The sequence below is a fragment of the Galleria mellonella genome, unplaced genomic scaffold, assembly GCF_026898425.1.
Source record: "Galleria mellonella isolate WM207_F2 unplaced genomic scaffold, CSIRO_AGI_GalMel_v1 utg87, whole genome shotgun sequence".
NCBI lineage: Eukaryota > Metazoa > Arthropoda > Insecta > Lepidoptera > Pyralidae > Galleria > Galleria mellonella.
Window position 1 is genome coordinate 2,972,980 of NW_026442166.1, and position 20,474 is coordinate 2,993,453.

General features: G+C 35.0%; 2 protein-coding genes across 2 annotated transcripts in view; both read right to left on the bottom strand.

Annotated features, from left to right (window-relative positions):
- Nucleotides 1–236: 236 nt before the first annotated feature.
- LOC116413244 (uncharacterized) lies at nucleotides 237–11,937 on the bottom strand. Its single transcript, XM_052902047.1, has 12 exons — nucleotides 11,840–11,937; nucleotides 11,406–11,528; nucleotides 10,198–10,328; nucleotides 8,422–8,609; nucleotides 6,083–6,205; nucleotides 5,399–5,470; nucleotides 4,420–4,533; nucleotides 2,881–3,036; nucleotides 1,958–2,152; nucleotides 1,254–1,445; nucleotides 521–638; nucleotides 237–295 (listed from the first exon to the last, which is right to left on the bottom strand). The coding sequence occupies exons 1-12, from the start codon at nucleotides 11,935–11,937 to the stop codon at nucleotides 237–239; spliced, it is 1,569 nt and encodes a 522-aa protein (XP_052758007.1).
- Nucleotides 11,938–16,202: 4,265 nt separating this feature from the next.
- Nucleotides 16,203–20,474, bottom strand: part of LOC113514910 (homeobox protein orthopedia-like) — a 47,409-nt gene continuing 43,137 nt past the window's right edge. Inside the window, exon 8 of the mRNA XM_031911307.2 lies at nucleotides 16,203–19,116. Coding sequence (XP_031767167.1) covers nucleotides 18,977–19,116 — 140 coding nt within the window. The 3' untranslated portion in view covers nucleotides 16,203–18,976. The remainder of the gene's footprint in view (nucleotides 19,117–20,474) is intronic.

A 20,474-nucleotide genomic window follows, 5' to 3' on the forward strand; every position in this document is an offset into this window, starting at 1 on the left:
ATATATATAATTTTATATTATATATATTATATATAAATATATTATATTATAGCTACATTCTTTTATGATACTTAGATTGGGTAACAAGCTAATGGCTCAACTAATGGAAAGTCATAACAGTCGCCTATAGAACGTGAACAATGTCAAGGATGATAGCAGAACGCATTGTGATTCTTATGGTATTCTTCATATGTAGCTATTTTTTCCTTATATGAATAATATCTGGCGTTTGTGGACTATGAGAAAGCTTTTGATTCAGTCGAGATATCGTCATATTCATAGAATACTGACGGATCTGACAAAGATTACATATAAAGTCAGTATTCTACGACTATGACGATATGGGCGGTATTACAATCCCTCCAGGGGTGCCAGATTGACTATAAGTATCAATGGATACAGGTGGCTCAGGATCGTTCCTTATGGCAGTCTATGGGAAAAGCCTATATTCAGCTGTGAACAAATAATAGCCGAAATAATGATGATTAATAGCAAATTAGATGCGACTCAAATTACTTACCAGGATGAATACAGAATGCTCCAAACTCAACCTTCTTCCCGAGCACACCGAGGAAAGGGTATTTCAACTTGATGGATTGCAATAGACACTCCTCGTACATGTCCCAAATGTGGATGGTCTGAAATATATAAGAATAATTAGCATCATCATCATTATCATCAACAACGACTTCATTAGAACCAATCTAGTATCCAATGCTGAACTGACCTCTTAAAATTTATTCATAAATATGACCACGCGTTGCTTATATCCGTTCTCTCCATACAATCTTATAAAACATTAGAGTATCCCCAAACAGATTCTTCCTCAAAAGTATTCAACTTTTTATCATGTAAATAGTAATATCAATGTCTTCCTGCTCTTATTTGAGGTTGGCGTAATATGTTTTAACCCAAGATTTCGGCTATTGGCTTTACGCCAACCAGTTTGGTTGCCTGATTTCAATCCTTTTGGAAATGCATTTGATTGCATTCATTTTCTAAATATAATAATAATTGCCTTAACACCTTGCTGACCGGTAATGAGTTAACTCGTCATTTTACTAGCGTGTAGATACGTCCTCTTACCATGATGGGCAACACCGTTTGGATTACAAAGCGTTTATGATCAAAAAATTACTTTTCCTTGTATTTAAACTTTTGTCACAATGTTAGTTTAATTCCAAAGGTTTCAATTATGACGAAATACCCAGTCAGTAAAGTGATAACACACTTGTTCCTTGTAATTTACTCACACAATTGTTACAGTACGCCAAAACAATCTCCTCTGAAGCGACCACGGCTACATCCAGCACGGCAGCCGCTGTCGGTGTCGCCAGGGTGGAGTATGGTGTCGATTGTGTGGTCTCCCACAACCGCACAATACCATCACAACTCCCGGTCACGAGCAAATGCAGTGATGATACTACGTGGAAGCAGGTCACACCCTATGTACAGGTAATATTGAAATCATTCGTCATCAGGATCCTTTATCTTTATCATCATCTCAACCACTGTCTGTGCACTGCACACATAAAAATCCATCATAATTATGTCAACATTTAACTATCCACTGCTGATTATAGGTCTTACCCATAGACTGCCATAGGGAACGGTCCTGTATCACTTGCATCCACGGACTTTCTTATCAGCATCCTTATAATTTACCAAAGACTGATATTCACCAAAAGGAGCAATATCCAAGCAGATGACTATACAAAAGATATCTGCTTGGATAACTCTGTTCCATTCATGTTTCTGTTATAAAGTATTTGTGCTTGCATGGATACAGCAGTGAAATTACAAGATAGAAGCATAACACCATAGTACATAGGTTCATGGTATTGTTCGTATCTATACGCAACAGTTACCACTTTCCAACAGATGGTCAGCTTGTCTGCCATTCTAAATTGTTTAGCAAACTCTTTTTGGAAATCTATAAATTTTATAAGTAACATACCCTTTGGACCTTGAAGGTATAATCATCCAGCTTCCCTGGGACATGTCTTGCTCTCACGCTCACACTAGAGTCGTGTGAGCAGGACATTACGATATCACCATTCCTGGTGTATGTCACGCGTCGTACGCTACGGGAGTGTACTCGACGCCATGTCGTTATACTACAGTACGGCGTGTGAGGAGGAGACGGGAGCTCCTGATGGCAGAATGGAGGGTTTTAGTCTAGTATTGGATATTTCGTAAACAGTGTTTGCTTATACATACATATCGTCATAGTCGTAGAATACTGACGGATCTTTATATGTAATCTTTGTCAGATCCGTCAATATTCTAAGACTATGACGATATCTGTCATGCCTGTCTCCAAGATAGAAGCCATGGAACGCCAAATACATACTTTGATTCAAACCGACCTCCTTCCTTTTTTCCACATATATCAATCTTTTATATGGTTAGTACGATTTGGCGCGGTTTCAAAGATATTTCCTCCCACAAACAGGTTGGGGGGAAAGGAATTATTAGTAATGGAGACTGAGAATCCCATTGCTAGTAATATACCCAACCAGGTCGACCTCCTCGCGGTTCCCCCTGGAAACTATCATGGTTAATTCCTGATGAATTCATCATGATGGGCTAACTGGCCTGTTTTTATTCTCATCGATCACCCTTCACTGGTGTTCCGCCAGGGTATCCCGTTAGCGCAGGCGGGGTTACCATTCCATTTCCACCCATCAAAAAAAAAAACGGTCAGGTTACGGAATAAGCTCTCTGTCGAGATTTTCGGTCGGGTCGGCAACGTGCGCGTAATGATTTTGGTATTACAGGCGTTCATAGGCTACGGTAACCACTTACTGTCAGGTGGGCCGTATACTTGTTTGCCACCTTAGTGGTATAAAAAAAATAGTACGTTAAAGTTATAATTACCATCCAAAAGTAATAGTTAATGTTTTCAGGCGTTTTACAATAGAACAACGAGACCCTTGGCTGCAGGAACTGGATCCTGGTCAAGTCACCACGCTCGGTACCGAACACCAGTTCTGAACCGTCGCCCATAGCTGACGAAGAAGTGTACGCTAGGCACTGAATATAAAAACACTGCTGTCAATATCTAAAAAAATTTTTAACCGACTTAAAAAAGAATGAGTTTCTTAAGTCGGTTATATTTTTTCTGTTTGTTACCTCATAACTCCGTTACTTGCTGTAAACGAATTTGGAAAATATATATTTTATAGATTGGTCCCATATAAATTTTAACAAAATCGGTTTAGTAATTATTCGATCAATATAACTGGTTTTATCATAATAGAAGTTGTTTTTTTATAGGATATGCTGTTTTTCATTAAAAAATTGACTTTTATTACACAATAAATATATAAATATGTTTATGAACCCTCTCAGGTTAACCTCCACGTAGTCTCCTTGAAAAATATGGCAGTCAATTCCTGCTGAATTCGTCATGAAGGATCATCCTCACCTATCACCTCTCACTAGTGCTTCGCCAGCGTATACCGATAACGCAGGCAGGGTTACCATACCATTAGCATCCCATAATTCTAATAACCTATATAACTTGTTGTCTTTGTGGTGACCGTAACACTTTATGTCTATATCTTTATTTGAATCCAGCGTGATATCCTACCACCATCACTCTGAACATGATATCTACTTTAATGAACTAGGTGTTACTGTTCCTCTCCGTCCAAAGGTTGCCTTGAAGAGATCGCTTTTGGCCATTGTTTTATCAGTGTGAACATTTCTTGAAATTGTTTGTATCTATTTATATAAAAACTACTGTAATCTTTTGGAAGAAACAATAAAGAGCATCTATCTATCTTGCGAAAGTCAATATCATGGGTTATTTGATAAGAATTATTATGTTTCGATCTCGAAGATCTAATCCTGTTTTCATTACTAGAAGTTCTAGAATCTTCCACAGAAACTTCAGACAAATTAATAGACTCGGAGCCTAGTCTTATCCGTTCGGCACCCAAACTGCGATAGGTGAACATTAGACACCGAGCAGTATTTTTTTAATTCGCCAGAAGAATTTCGTAAAGCAATTGTGTTTGCATGGCTGTGTTTCAGTTTGAAGGGTGGGATATGGCGTGAATTTACAGGGTACAGAGGAATAACATCTGAGTTCTCAGGAATAGCAACGCATGGGGGGTATCATGGGCGAAACAGTGTACTCTGTTATGTCCATGGTACTGCTCATGTCTAAAAGGGACGGTTACCACTTTCCATCAGGTTGGCCGTCAGATTGTTTGCCATTCTAAGTTGTATAAAAAGAAAAGATGACTCGTTTAGAGATGAAACACGTATAGCAAAACCTGCGGAGACGAAATTACAATCGGAGATTGATGGCTAATATTGAATGTTTTGAAGCTTCTGGTAATAGTAATTATTCAATTCGATAGGTAATATAGGAAAGAGTAGTTGTGTTATTTGGTTTGTTCTATTTACCGTAGGTATATTTGGTATACCAGTGATGCAATATACTGGAGTGTGCGTCAGTGTGGTTGCATCGTATACCATGAGGCTGCGGTCTGATGCTGACAGGATGAGACTCTGGACATCCTGAAATTTAAGTTTTTTTTTAATGGAAGAAAATATAATGATTTTTTCTAATGGATGAGAATGGAATGATAACCCCGGCTGCACTGTTGATATACACTGGCGTGGCACCAATGAATGACCCACGATAGGTGAGACTAAAAGTAAGTCAGTTGGTCTCGCCTATGTCAACGGTATACAATGGCAGTTGTAGATAAAGTCAGGTCATCATGGCGAATTCAATAAAAGAGATATCATCCTCACACGCTTGAATTTAAATGGTCACGTACAGTGCGGTTTTAATAGAATTTTCGCTTGCGAACGCTTAAGCTGTGGAATTTGCTTTGCTACAGTAACCGTTTATCATCAGACGAGCTGTATACTTATTTGCTACTTTCGTGATATAAAAATAAAGAAATATAGTTTAAACTAATGATCAAACTGACATTACGAAGTATTCAATATTAATCAATACTCAATTTAAAAAAAAATAGTTTAAGAGCTTTCATAATTTTTATATACGTTCAGAATTTACCAGATGTAGACTTTGTACAAAAGTCGTTTGTTTGAGCACCTCTGTCCTATTCGTGTTTCAACCGTGAAGCAGTTGTGTTTGCATGGCTGTGTTTCGGTTTGAAGGGTGGGATATGGCGTGAATTTACAGGGTACAGAGGAATAACACTTGAGTCTTTAAGAATGGCAACGCATGGGGGTATCATGGACGAAACAGTATACTCTGTTATGTCCATAGAATTGCTCATGTCTATAGGCGACGGTTATCACTTTCTATCAGGTGATCCGTCGGCTTGTTTGCCAATCAAAGTTGCATAAAAAAAACGTACGTGCGTACTAATATTTCTAAATCAAGTGATATTTTAAAATTACTTACATTCAAATACACAGCGTCAGTTATCCAACAATTTTTAATTCGTCTCCGTACACCTGTTCTGTGATAGAACACCTGCATTGATAAACATATATTATATGCATTGTGAATGTGAATGTGAAAAGGACTCTATTTTCCGCGCTTAGCCTCTCATTTGGGCCGTTGTTCATATGAGTCGTGGCTAGTACAGCCAACCTAACTCCGCCCAGAAGCGCAGAAGCTTCCTGGGACCTTCACAGGCCTTACAGAGCGACCTCACCGTTCCGAGGATTTCTAAACGTTGATGGGCCACAGCCTCACATTCCAGGATTACGTGAGCAGCCGTTTCTTCGGCGTCAAAACAGCCTCGACATAGAGGGCTGTCTGTGGCTCCTATTGTGTATAAATGTTTGTTTAATGGACAATGGCCCGTTATTGTCCCTATCGTTATTATATACATTATAATGGTATATTATTTATTTATTTAATTCTTTATTGTACACACCAATTATAAGAATATGACAGAGGTAATCAAATGTATAAAGGCGAGCTTAACTCGAATAGAGTTTTCTTCCAGTAAACCCAAAGTGGAAAGAAGGATCAATGTCAGCGGGTAGAGCGGTGTACAATATTGTGACAACTTTTAAGCAAACTAGACAAATTAGTTAGCAATATTACTAAAAAACCATAGATACAGGGGTATCTCACCTCGTATGAGTTCATAAGTTGTAAATGTCCGCTGTAAACGCCAATCCTGCCACCCCTCGAAACAGATACGTAACAGAAGGAGTCTTCCCTTTCCACGCTAATTAATTTCACTATAGTTTCCCTCTAGAAGAGAATAAGTCTGTTTTAAATAAACCTTCTATAGTCTTTAGGTTTCCTCATCAGACTTTGAGCACAACACAGGTTTATAGTTTTTGTCCAGGAAAGTCAAACACGGCCAAACACCATGGATTTAGGTACAGGGTGGCCCAAAAGTCCTTAGAAAAGTAAAATTTGAATTAAACGAAAACGGCGCGCGTGAGCGGTGCAGGGGAAGCGGGGACAGTAACTTCGGTTTCTGGGAATTTAGTCGCGATGGAGCGTTTCATCGGAGCGGACCGTGCGTTTTATGTGCGCGAGTTTTATCAAAACAACAATTCGGCAACCGTTGCGAGGCGTAAATTTCGAGAACACAAAGGTTTACACAACTTTGATGACACCCCAGCTCTCCAAACGATTAAGAATTGGGTTGCTAAGTTCGAGGAGACCGGTTCGACGTTAGATAAACCGCGGTTGGGTCGCCCAAGGACATCACGTACGGAACAAAACATCGACACAGTGGCACAATCTATTCGTGAAAATCCTACACAGTCAACTCGTAAGCGTTCCAGTGCATTAAACGTATCCAGGACATCGTTACAACGGATTTTGAAGAAAGATTTACTTATGCACCCTTACAAAATTCAGTTGGTGCAAGAATTAAAAGAAACTGATGCTATTCAGAGAGTGAATTATGCTAATGAAATGTTTAATCGGTTTACTTCGTTCAATAACATAATGTTCTCTGATGAGGCACACTTCCACATTAACGGACATGTTAGTAAACAAAATTGCCGCTATTGGAGCCCGATTAATCCAAAACTTAAACACCAGAAGCCCTTACATAGCCCTAAAGTTACAGTTTGGGCCGCTATGTCAGCCCATGGCATCATAGGGCCTTACTTTTTTGAGGACGGCAGAGGGCGTGCTGTTACTGTTACTTCGGAGCGATATGTGGCCATGATCGAGGAGTTTTTCACACAAAAATTGCAAAACTTTCCAGGCTTTAATGCCCGAACATGGTTTCAACAGGATGGAGCAACTTCCCACACCTCCAATACTGCTATGCCCGTTATCCGTCAACTTTTTCCAAACAAAGTTATCTCTAAGAGAGGAGACATTTCCTGGCCACCACGTAGCCCGGATCTGACTCCAATGGATTTTTTTTTGTGGGGCTACCTTAAGGCTAAAGTGTACGACTCTAACCCGCGGTCAATTAATGACCTAAAAGAAAACATCCGCAGAGAAATGGCAAGCATTTCAGCAGTGACGTGCCGCGCAGTCATCGACAATTTCAGAAGGCGTTTGCAAGAGTGCCGTGACTGTAACGGATTACATTTGGACGACGTTATTTACAAAAAATAATTCCCGTTTTTCTAGCTATATTTACAAATAAAAATATTATTCATAGTGTAATTAGTTTTATTTTAATTAATTTTTTTCATTACTAAGGACTTATGGGCCACCCTGCGTACGGCTACCTTCTGTCTTCATCATCAGATGAGCTCAATAGTATTATAATATTGTAAATGATGAGCTCAATAGTATCAAAAAGATTGTAAATATATGTATATACAAGATAATTCGGTATCAAAGAACTACAGGGGTGGCCAACCGATCGATAGCGACTATTAGTCCAGTCGATCGTGGCGAAGCAAACATTATAATATTTTGCTAATCTAGCGGAAGATTTTTTTTTATACAACTTAGAATGGCAAACAAGCTGACGGCCCACCTGATGGAAAGTGGTAACCGTCGCCTGTAGACATGAGCAGTACCATGGACATAACAGAGTAAACTATTTCGCCCATGATACCACCCATGTGTTACCATTCCTGAGGACTCAAGTATTATTCCTCTGTACCCTGTAAATTCACTGCCATATCCCACCCTTCAAACCGAAACACGGCCATGCAAACACAACTGCTTCACGGTTGAAACACGAATAGGACAGAGGTACCCAAGCAATCGACTTTTGTACAAAGTCTCCCTCTGGTGAAGATGCTTAGACCCAATGCTCACACTAATATAAATAAGTTGTTACTAAGAACAATTTTCAGTTTTATGTTTTCCCTCTTAATAAAATAAAAAATACTACAATACTACATAATTGTGTAGTGAACTATGTTGTTTCATTTGAGATTTCAAGAAGTATGCAATTGGTAGATCGCACAAGGCTTCGTCAGTAAACAGAAGATCTTGGGTCTAGTCAAGTCGGCCAGTCCTGTCCTATAGAGACTTACTTTACAGTGCTCCATTCTTCTCGTTTGCTTCTCCTTAGCCGGTTTCCATACTTCAGCCCTGGAGCTGGTTTTCTTGGCTCCGACCATGACGAGCCGGTTGATGAGCTGCCGCCACCATATCTTGCCGGTGTTGAATGCATCGAGGAGTTGAAATAGTTTGTGCGCATGCGTATTGTATTTATGATGACCTGGTGGTGTACATTAATCTTTAGTTAAATACTTTACTTTTGTCTTCATTCACACGTCCAAGTTACGCAACTGATCAAAAGAATATAGTCATATCGGTTGTTGACTGTCCACTGTTGGGCATAGGCCTCTCCTTTGGAGGGGTTTTCCAGTAGTTGTCACGCTTGGGAATCGAATTTTTTTTTATGTAACTCTTTATTGCACCAGATACATAAAAATATACAATGACAATTGAACAATTTAAGTGAAATACAGTAACGTAAATACAGATTCAAATATATACATAAAGGTTCTAGAAGTGATTTTATCGCTAGGGAAATCTCTTACAGAAAACCTTATGTTAAAGGAGAACAAATAGAAAGGATTGTCAACCGCAGTTAGGTTTTGGTGTCATTTTAAGAGGGCCACTGCTGCCCATCCCCTCATATATCCCATCAATAAGTTCCCTTAGTCGCCTCTTACTTACACCTTACTTAAAGGAAGGGATGGGCTATTCTATGCCGGGACCACATGGCTAAAAGAATATAGTTGTTTTTGTTTAATGGGTGAAAATGGAATGATAACCCCACCTGCGTTATTGGTATATACTAGCTGAGCACCAGTATAGAATAGGCCATACCTTCCTTTCCCGTGGGTGCCGTAAGAGGCGACTAAGGGAGGGCGAGGGCCATAATATTTATCATAAATTCTATAATTAATAATTACCTGATTCTATGTGCACAATGTTTTAATAATTTTAATAATTGTTTTAATAATTCTTCTTTATTATTCTTATGTTTCGCCATGTAGGCCCCGGCATAGAATGGACCACCCCTTCCTTTACCGTGGGTGTCATAAGAGGCGACTAAGGGAGGGTGAGGGATAGGCAGCAACGTCCCTCTTAAAACATATCTAAAGCCTTTACCGATCCGCCTGCCAAGCATGGCAACTACTGTCAAAACCCCTCCAAGGGCGAGACTTATGTTCAGCAATGGACAGGTAAAGACTGATAGGAATAGGGAAAGTATTCTGTTTTTAACTACAGACATAATCTGTCCTTGTAACCAATTCTATATTTTTTTTAATTTTTATACCACAAAAATGGTAAACCAACATATATTATTTTCTTCTCAATTCCACGTGTAAGAAGTAGCAGGCAAGACGCTACGTAGAAATAAAATTACTTATCTATTTATATATCTATTCTTATAATAAATCTGTAGAGAAGTCAATTCTGTACATGAAATATATTTCCAAAATAACTATCAGGGGGTGATTAGTGATCGACACTGATGCCGAAAATGCAATCAGTAAAATTTTTGTCTGTCTGTCTGTATGCTCGTTATAGAAACAAAAACTACTCGACGGATTTTAACGAAACTTGGTACAATTATTCTTCATACTCCTGGACAGGTTAGGTATAGTATAATATTCATCACGCTACGATCAATAGGAGCAGAGTAGTGAAGGGAAATGTTGGGAAAACGGAAGAAGTTACTCCATTTTTAAGCTTCCGTCGCGTGTGCAGCCTTAATGGCCTCTTTTTAAAATGTAAAAATGTCCACCCGTGCGACGCCGGGACGGGCTGCTAGTAGATAATAAATAACTTACCAAAAATGGTGTCGATTGCGCTCACGAATCCGTTTTCGTCAAGCCAGAGCGTGTCCTCCGGCTGGGGAGCGGAGGTCGCAAACTGTATTCCTTCCTCGGCTGCAGCCGCTTTCATCACCTCCTCCACTTTTCTACAATTCATTTGCAGTTTATAAGCTCCCTTGCATATGGTCCCGGCATAGAATAGGCCACCACTTCCTTTCCCATGGGTGTCGTAAGAGTCGGCTAGAGTGAGACTAGAGTACATAATGTTTGAGGGACGAGCAGCAGCGTTTCTCTTAAAACGTCGCGAAGGCCTAACTTTTTTTAACTTACGCTTGTCAACCCGCCTGCCAAGTATGGCAACTACTGGCGAAGCTCTCCAAGGAAAAGTTTCAGCAATGGACAGGTAATGGATGATATAATAATAATAAATGCTACGTTATCCAAAAGAGTACTTGACTTATCCCAGATTACTTATAAACACGTCTATAGACAAGAACATGATCAAATCATATTTATAAATTGAAAAACTTTCTTATCTAAAGAAGATACCAGAGGGAGACTTTGTACAAAAGTCGATTGCTTGCGTACCTCTGTTCCATTCGTGTTTCAACCATGAAGCAGTTGTGTTTGCATGGCTGTGTTTCGGTTTGAAGGGTGGGATATGGCGTGAATTTACTGGGTATAGAGGAATAACACCTGAGTCCTCAGGAATGACAACGCATGGGTGGTATAATAGGCCAAACAGTATACTCTGTTATGTCCATGGTACTGCTCATGTATGTAGGCGACGGTTACTACTTTCCATCAGTTGGGCCGTCAGCTTGTTTGCCATTCTATGTTGTATAAAAAAAATCCTATTTACAAATTTTGTGTACGACTCTCGCTTCACTAATTCTTTTTCTAGAACAGTTTAGTAGTTTTTAATTAAAGTCATTAAATAATAATAAACAAGCAAGAAAAGACATGATTAAAGACTGTGTCCTAATTTACTTCAATTGTGAACAAAACCAGTTATTTCGACATAAAAGCTATTAAATCTATTTTGATAAAATTTCTGTAGGACCAATTTAAAATATATAATTTTAAATATTAAAAAAAAAAAAAACTTATTACTCGGTCTCAAACATATAATAATACAACCGAATTTAGAACCTCCTTCTTTTGTAATTCGGTTGAAAATTCTAAAAAATATATTTTTATTTTTTTTCCATCTAAAGAGTCACCTGTCAATATCCCTTGAATGGTTCTTGTCCTTGTTCTTCCTGAACACCCTCCTCAGCTTGCTCAGCACGGCTGGCGTCATCTTCCTCATCAGCTCACGAGCCAAACCTTCGACCTCGTCTTCACTGGAACAGTTGGATTACTTATTAAGGTCTTATTACTTCTACATAGTCCTCTTGTAAAGCATCGCGGTTAATTATTTTTTGGTAAATTCGTCACGATGTGGCCCAACAAACCTGGAGGTCTACCATGAAATGAAATTCCGAATTTTTGGACTCAATTTCATGTTTTTATTTAACATTTCGTTCGTAATAAATCCTACCAAAAAAGTACATAGGAACGATATTTTAACATTTTTAAACGATGTGTATTATATATATATTTTTTTAAACGAAGTTGTGCCTAAAACTAGCAAATTTATAAAACAAAAACAAACCATGACAGGCTTTCTTCTGACGCACTTCTAACCGAATAACTCTTTTCAATTATTTCAGAACACTCGTCATTCAACGACTTCTGAGATTTTATAGACATTCTTAAATGTTATATGAACCTAGTAAACTATGAAGATAATGAAATGTACTTGTTGAATCAATAGGTATTGCTTATCAACAAAAATTTTAAAATTATTTTTGATTTTGTGCCATCTAGTGTGTAATAGATAAACTATTTGTACACTATATATAATAATTGTAGTTGTATCATTATGTAACAGATGTCGCTGTTGATACAAAACTAAAACTGAATACACTGTTAAAAAAATTATTATCTCTTTGTTTTTAGATATTTTTATTAAATTATTGACACTAGAATTTTGGCCCACTAACTAACTATCTTCATATCATACTTACTTTTCTAAGTTTGAACACGATTCATCGTTAGATGGCGTTATAATATCCAAGATGAACAAGAAATTTGAGCGTAAACTTTTTCAATTTTACCACACCATATCAGCCGTTAATTGTCCACTATTGAACACAGGTCTCCCCCTATTGGGAGATTTTGTCAGTAGTTGCCACGCTTGGCAGGCAGGTTGACAACAGCAATTAATCAATTTTAGTAGCGGGCCGCTATTAAAAAAATTCTCATTGCCTCCATATATTTAAAATTATAATACCTACATAATTATTACAAGTGTTAAAGTAAAATAATATTTTTGTACTTACATTTCAATCTGCTTCAGTATTTACATTCTACTCATGTGTCTTCAAACTCAATTTTAACACAATAAATAATTCATTCTCAAATATTTACGCACAATATAAATACGCCTTTATTTGGTATTTACTTAAGCATTTTTTTTTCTATTAAGATGATTTAAAATTGGAACTAAAACTTTTTTATTTACGTACCACAAATTATAGTTTTGGCGCGCAAAATTGTTTCTTTGAGTAAAGGAACGCAACGTATTCAGCCGGACTGGCCAGTAGCCGGCACTTCTTTTGTAAGTAAAATAATACTATCCCTAATCTGTTTTTTACTAATTACCTAAAACTTACTGATACTTAACAAAACTGGGAGAATTAATTATTTTACAATTCCTTAATTCAGAATCATATAAAAAATAACAGGTATATATTGTTGTTGAACAAAAACGATATGTACCTATTGTAATTATTTATGATGGTTTCTTTTTAGGTCAATAATAAATTACATACATTTTGGCTACAACAGAGAATCAGTGTTTTGTTCTTTTGAGAGCAAAGCAATAAATTGAGTTGTGATCATTTTGTATTACTGTGGCGCACGCACGAACTAAAAAATTGTTACTTTTTTATGTATTTTCGTTATGTCTTTTTCTTGTATATTTATTCTTTTGTCTCTTTTTTTTTATCTATCTACAGTACTGCATAGTCCTATTGCAGATAAAAAATAATGGATATTTATACAAATTATCTTCCACTGTAAATTTAAAACGCAGTTTTTTTTTTATTATTAACGCATTTTCTTTTATTATTTATTTACTCTTGAAAAAAACTAAAAAAGTTGAGGCTAAAGAATTTATATAGAACTGATTTATTCAAAATAATAGATACAACTAAAAATTATTTATTTATCCCAATCATATCGGTGGATCACATAGTTTTTTTTTTCTTTAAACTTCTTACCTACCATTAATAGGTTAACGAACAAAAAAAAACAAAATCTCAAATAGGAAAAATAATATTTTTATTACACAAAAAAGAAATAAAACAAGGAAACATTCACTATCCACTAATAAAATGAAACGACAAAAATGAACATTGTCTATTTATTGTGTATAGTAATACTTATAAACTAACATAATGTCTAAAAGTAGGCTATACAGTTATTAGGGGCGAGCGAAACATAGTAATCACTTACTAAATACACTCTATACTAATATTCACTCAGTCCATCATTATTACCGATAAAAAGAATGAAAATTGCAGTAACTCCCAGGTAGCAAGGTGACGTCTGCGACTCCCATAAGACGTCAGTTTTAAGTCATTTTAATTATGGTCGGTGACTGTAAATTGACGTCAACATGACGAATAATTACCACCTGGGTTACAATACCCAAGTAGCAAGGTGACGTCTGTAACACCAATAATAAGTCATTCTTTAATCGTTTCAGAGACGTCACTTTTGTGACTAGAGTCAAATACTTATTTTTTAGTCCTTTAATGACGTGACATTTGTGATTCTAAAATTCTTAGGTTATTTTTGTGAAGTAATGTGTGTGGTTCTAAAAATGCATTAGGTATTTTTAATCAATTTAGAAACGTGAATTCTGTGACTTTCAAATATGTTTTTCTCAAACATGCTTGGAAATGTGAGCATTATTTTGACAATCTTCTTCGAGATAAATCAAAATTGCCGTACTGGCCAGATACATGCGGGTAGCGGCCGGCAAAAGTTGTATAAAAATCCATATCTGTCGTGTTTTGCGGCCAGATAAATTACTATGTAAACTCATATCTGTCCTGTAATTTAAAAATGGAATGACCTTTTACTTCGAAACATGGCTACCAAGGAGGTAACTAATTAAAGGTTTTATTTAAATTTCAAATTGGCTTGCAAATAGAAAGCCTGTTTATTGAAAAAAAAAAAACAAAGGAACATTATGGCGCGTGAAAAATTATTATTGTTCGTTATTCTTCATTGAACTTGAAAAGTAAAATTGTGTTTTTGATTTCTGCACATTGTTTGAGAAAAGTACTATACAAGCCTTGGCCACAACTAGGCATTGATGGACTCACGTATGTATGCCTCGACTACGCCTCGGCCCACATTTGCACGTTCGTCCATCAATGTCTTAGTTGCTGGCCACTGCAGTTATGTACTATATCTGCTATTATTTTATAGAAATAATCTTTCAAAAAAATATATATTTCTTTAGTCATATTAGAGACGCGACAACAGTGCCTCTAAATAATCGTTATTTTATCGTATTAAAGATTTAAGGAACTGGGATATTTTAAAATACTAAAATAACGAAAAATTATACACTTCTAGTTTTTTTTTTTTTATGGTTTGCGGTACAGTATTTAAGGCATCCCGTCCTCGCTATTGGATACAGGTGGCGGAATGCCTATACATGGTGGGCGCAGTTTAGATGCAATATTTCAGGAGCATTAGGAAGGTACTACGGCCGGATACTGCAATAAAGGAGTATGTGGTCGGCCCCCGAACTGGCGACCTCTGCTGTCTACCGGTCTCCAATTCGAGGGACGACCGAACACCGGCCGTACATTTCTAGTTAAGAGTCACAGACGTCAAGGGTTTGACCTAAAAATGGCTAAAATGATGTACTTTTCGAGTCATAGACGAAAGTCACCTTACTACTTGGAATAATACAGTAGTTTTAGTAGGAGTAGAAGAAGAAAAGAGATAACGCGTTCTCACTATGACGCCATGCATAGTGATTATTAATTTTGAAACGGGCGTCTAGAGAAATGCTTTCTCCACTACCCCTGTACTCTAGTGGCGAACTATCGGTAGACACGTTTCCATTAGCACACATAGAAAAGAAAATGCCGGACATTGCTATCTTATTCTACCTCATGCATGCGGTAGCGATAATGTGTCTACCGATAGATATGTTTGCTGCATATAGTCTACCGAATAGACCGAAACATTGGCTATTTCTTCTAGCATTAAATACTTTTTGTTATTGAATCAAATTATTAAAATGTAGATTATCAAAACTTTAAGGTTTTTTTTTCTTAAAGAGAAAAGATATTTCCAAAAATTCTTCTTTCTTATTTGTCGTCGTAATTTTCATTTGTATTTTTTTTTTTTATTTAATAATACACTTGATATAAAGTTAATAAAGGAATAAATAATTTTATCGAGATATAATTGTATTGCAAAAAACAATTGTCACGAAAAATTAAACATACTTTTAAAATAACGGACGGAAAGAACGCGTGCAATAAATTATTTTAAAAGTATATATATATATATATATATATATAATATTATATATAAAACTCATTGCATTCGAACCGCGAAAAAGTAAATAGGAACTTATCAACCACTTTGAACTAATTTTAAACAAAAAACAAACAAAAAAAAATAAGTAAGTAATGGCCGGGAGTTTCTATCATAGACAATATATTTTTTTTAATTAAAATAATTTATAACTAACCATACATGTATGCACACAAATCATAATTTTTAAATGGAACGTTCTGAAATAAAGCGTTATATATTATTTGAAGGAGTTTGCGTTTTACCAACCGATATATATATATATATATATATATATATATATATATATATATATATATATATATATATATATATATATATATATATATGTGTGTGTGTGTGTGTGTGTGTGTGTATAAATATATATAGGGAATAAGCAAGACAATTAACAAATATAACGATACAGTTGTATAAGTAGAATAATATAAATATATATATATAATATTAGCTATTTCTCATGGCTGTGCCCGCGTGATGTCGTGTTCCCCTTTTTGTTGGTTAAAGTTGAAATTTTCGAAAATCCTTTCTTAGCGGAAACACGTCATATTACAAGATTGTGTGTTTTGTGTTATTTTGATTTCAAAACTAAACTACTGGACCGAATTTGATAAAGTTTCTATGTGACCAATCTCTAAGCATATTCTTTCAGATATAACAAGAATTTATTAAATCAGTTTCTAAATGATGGAGTTACGAGGTGACAAACATAAAAATAAACAACAACTGTATTGAAAATCTCCTTCCTTTTGAAGTTATTCGAAAATGAAATAGTGACATCAATTATAAACTAAAGTCTATCAAAAATAAAAAATATATCATAAAAAAATTGTACGTGCATACGTCTAGTCGGATAGTTATCATAGTCTACGAACGCCTACAACACCAAAAGAGTCGCATGCTCGTTATTGATCTTGAGAAAATATCATTCCGACCCGAACTCCGGACTTAAGTCTTATTTTAGAATTCTGAGAACTGAGAGAATTCAGTCCTTAATATTATTCACGGAATTCAATTATTAAGTGACTATAAATAGAGCTTTAAATTTGTTAGTTTAAAATACAAACGTGAAATTAATAAATAAAAGACAAAGAAAAATAAAATATAGTATTCAGGCATAGATAAAAAAAACTAAATTAAAAAAAAAAAAACAAGTAAACAAGTCTATTTAAATAAAGATGATTTGAATTTGGAAAACGATATCGGATGGTAAAAAGCATTATGATACAGAGAGAGAGAGAGAGGGACAGGGATACATATTGCTATCACATTCACTCCCAAGTAGATTGCAAACTTAAATGCAAACTTGTTATTGTTCCTTGTGATTTTTAATAACACAATATCTACATTTTAAAATTAGAAAAAATATGCTGATGCTTTTTTGTTATTATTTTTTTTTTATTTATCAAAAACAACAAGGAATCAATATTTTGAATCATCTTTTATTTAGTAACAATAATTTAGCCTACATATCAATTTGGAATGTTTTAAACAATACCTAAGCTAATGGTGGATTACCACAAACTTGCATACGGGCTTGTAACACTATCATATATATAGAATCATGTCACATCATATAAAAATGTTACTACATGAAAAAAATCAACTTTTAGATAATGACTGTAGTGAGTCATACTCAATTGTAGTAATTTATGCATTTTACTATGCAGTTTTAAACTAGTCGAACAATTGCGAAGTAAACAAAAATTGTTTTTTTTTTTTTAATAAAAAGATCTATCTGTTCTAATTTTGATATCCACATAAATATTTTTTTTTATTCGTTACTTATTATATTAAAATTAAGTGGTATTTTTTCATATTTACGAATAAAAATAATATGTAATTTATATAGATAGATATAACATATCAACAAAATCACTTCATTTGGCTATATCCTAGATTTACATCTCAAGCTATTGAAGAACCAATGTCACCTTATTTTACTATTCCAACTTCATAAACTAATATAGTTACAATCATATATATATGACAGTCCAACGAGCCCCATAAATACACCGATATTTTAATGTCTAAATTTTTAAAAACTATTTAATACCTTTATAATCGCTTATGATATAAATAGCTTATATTATCATTAATATTTAAATTTATTTATTGTACGAATGCGTATACATGTATTTACTCGAATACAGCTCAATTTTTTACTATAAATAAATGTCCCGGTGAGAATGTCCCCGTCACCGTGTTGGGACTATTATTGTATGTGGAAATACGTATTTATATACAGCTGATAATCAGCGAGAACTTTGACGCGATTGCACAAGGAAAAAAAAAATTTTTTTTTAATATAATGTTTTTTTTTAATACCACAAAGGTGGCAAACAAGTATTCAGCCTGTCTGATGGTAATGTTGTAATTATGTAGTCGGTAGAGAAGACCTCAGCAGGGAGCTTATTTCACAGCTTGATCGTTCGCAGGAGAAAATTCCTTTGAGACCACACTATACGTGACCATTTAGGGTCAAACGTAAGAATGTATGATATTTTAGACATGCTATTACAGTTTTTGCTATGTCCATCATTTGAGAAATGTGAAAATTAGTTAAAATTTTCTTTTTTTTTTCAGACAAATAACAAAATTAATTATAAAATTGTCGTTAAATGCTTTTTTACATTTTTTTTTATTGTTATGTACTTTATTATAATAATAGAAGATGTTTTAAATATTCTAAAAAAATATATTTATCCTTTGTTCTCAATTGAAAAACCATATCTTTGTGCACGCAAAGTTCGCTATTATGGCGGAATTCAGTTATATTAGAATATCAAAATGGCGTAACACGGTTCTCCCAATAAAAAAGACAAGCATCAAAATTGTTATTGTAAATAATTGCGTTAGTCATTATAAAAAAAAAAAAACATTGATCGAATTATAAATTATGTCAAATTACCAGTTCATTTCATTATTATTCATTTCAGTTGAATTGGTTAAGTTAGCATGAATAAAAATATCGAAAATCCAAAGAGAAAGTTATTGGACGTCCGGTGTTTGACACAGCTAATTTTAAGAATAGAATACATTAATGGTACTGTGTAGACAGTTCGTTGAAATGGCGGACAGCGGTTCTATCAAACTGACGAGATGCTGAACCGCCATTAGGTCAGTAGACTGGGCTGTGCGCGTCGTAGTTCAACTGCAGGTATGGCGGAATGGCAGCGGAAAGTTCTGAAGCTCGTCGCCTCAGTGCAGCGATGCTGTGCCCACGCCACACTTCTTCTTCTACCTGCTCCCCGCCATTTCCTATAGAATGAATGAAATATCCAAATTTACTATATAAAAAAATCCTGTTTTTTTTAAAGTAATCTAATATAATATATTTATTCAAAATTTTCCTGGTCTTTGTACGTTTAAAAATAAAACAGCAAAAACAAGTGGAAAATAAAGATTTAATTAAAAGAAAAACAAACGCCTTAAGTATTTTCACAAGGCTATCATTAAAATGACTTGTTTTAAATTATTTATAATGAATTAACTCAACACGAGCTGGTAACACAGTAAGTAACAAAGAATAATGGCGATTTTCACTACTCTATAGGTAGGTACCAGCATGTACTCGATACTGCTGCATAGTCGGTTTGAATCAAGACTATAAGTACCAAGCTACTATATGTATGCTTTTATATGTATATTTATGTATATATTTGTTTATACAAATACTATATATACATGTTTGTATATATCAGTGTCTATATAATAGGACGCCACCTATTTTTTGTTTTTTTTTACCATGTCTTCTACTTAGGTTTTCTGGAATAGATTGATTGCTTAGCGATAAGGCCGCTTTTTGTATCACTTCTCGTTGAAATTTACTGCATTTATTGTTTCTTAAATAATGCAATAAAATGTAAATAAATAATTAAATAGCTAGTAGAGTGAATATAACCATTGTTCTTGTTGTCAGTTACCGGATTTTATTTCTGGTCATAATAAATAGTTTTTAAAGTATAAAGTCATTTTAATGATAACTCACGACAACTTTAAGAAAGTGTTTGAGACATTTGATGTTTGAGACACACGTTGGGCGCCAAAAATAGTTTTTGTTTTAATTTTCTTATAAAATGAGGATGAAACATAATGCAATTAGTTTACTGTATGTCAAAATACATATATAACGCCTGTCTCCCATTAGTGTAGGCAGAAACAATGGAACGTTAAATGCTTCGATTCAAACAAATCTCTTTCGCTTCTCCCACATTCATCAATCTTTTCATACACGCTCGCCGGTTACTGATATTATTATAATACAATATATATATATATATATATATATATATATATATATATATATATATATATATATATATATATATTATATATAAGATTTTGATAGGTGAAGAGGTGATGAGACTCGCTGAAAATCGTAGCGAGTGGCAAGAGCTCCACCGACAAGAGCGCAGCTCTTAAATGGATAGATAGAAGATTTTATAATAAACTAGACTGCTTGAAACTTCGTACTTATGGATTTGGGAAGTACGAAAACTAATGAATTACTTTTAGACTTATCAAGGTACATATATAAACCCGACCAGATATATAGATCAGATTTCAAATTTGATCTTCAGAAATATTTCTGTGAAAATATAAGACCCTTTTACTGT

Coding starts and splice junctions, on each gene's coding strand:
- LOC116413244 (XM_052902047.1), bottom strand. CDS start 11,937: ATGTCTATAAAATCTCAGAAGTCGTTGAATGACGAGTGTTCTGAAATA. Junction 4,534..5,398: donor CTGACGCTGTGTATTTGAAT/GTAAGTAATTTT, acceptor CTTAAATTTCAG/GATGTCCAGAGTCTCATCCT. Junction 1,446..1,957: donor ATACCTTCAAGGTCCAAAGG/GTATGTTACTTA, acceptor ACCTGTACATAG/GGTGTGACCTGCTTCCACGT.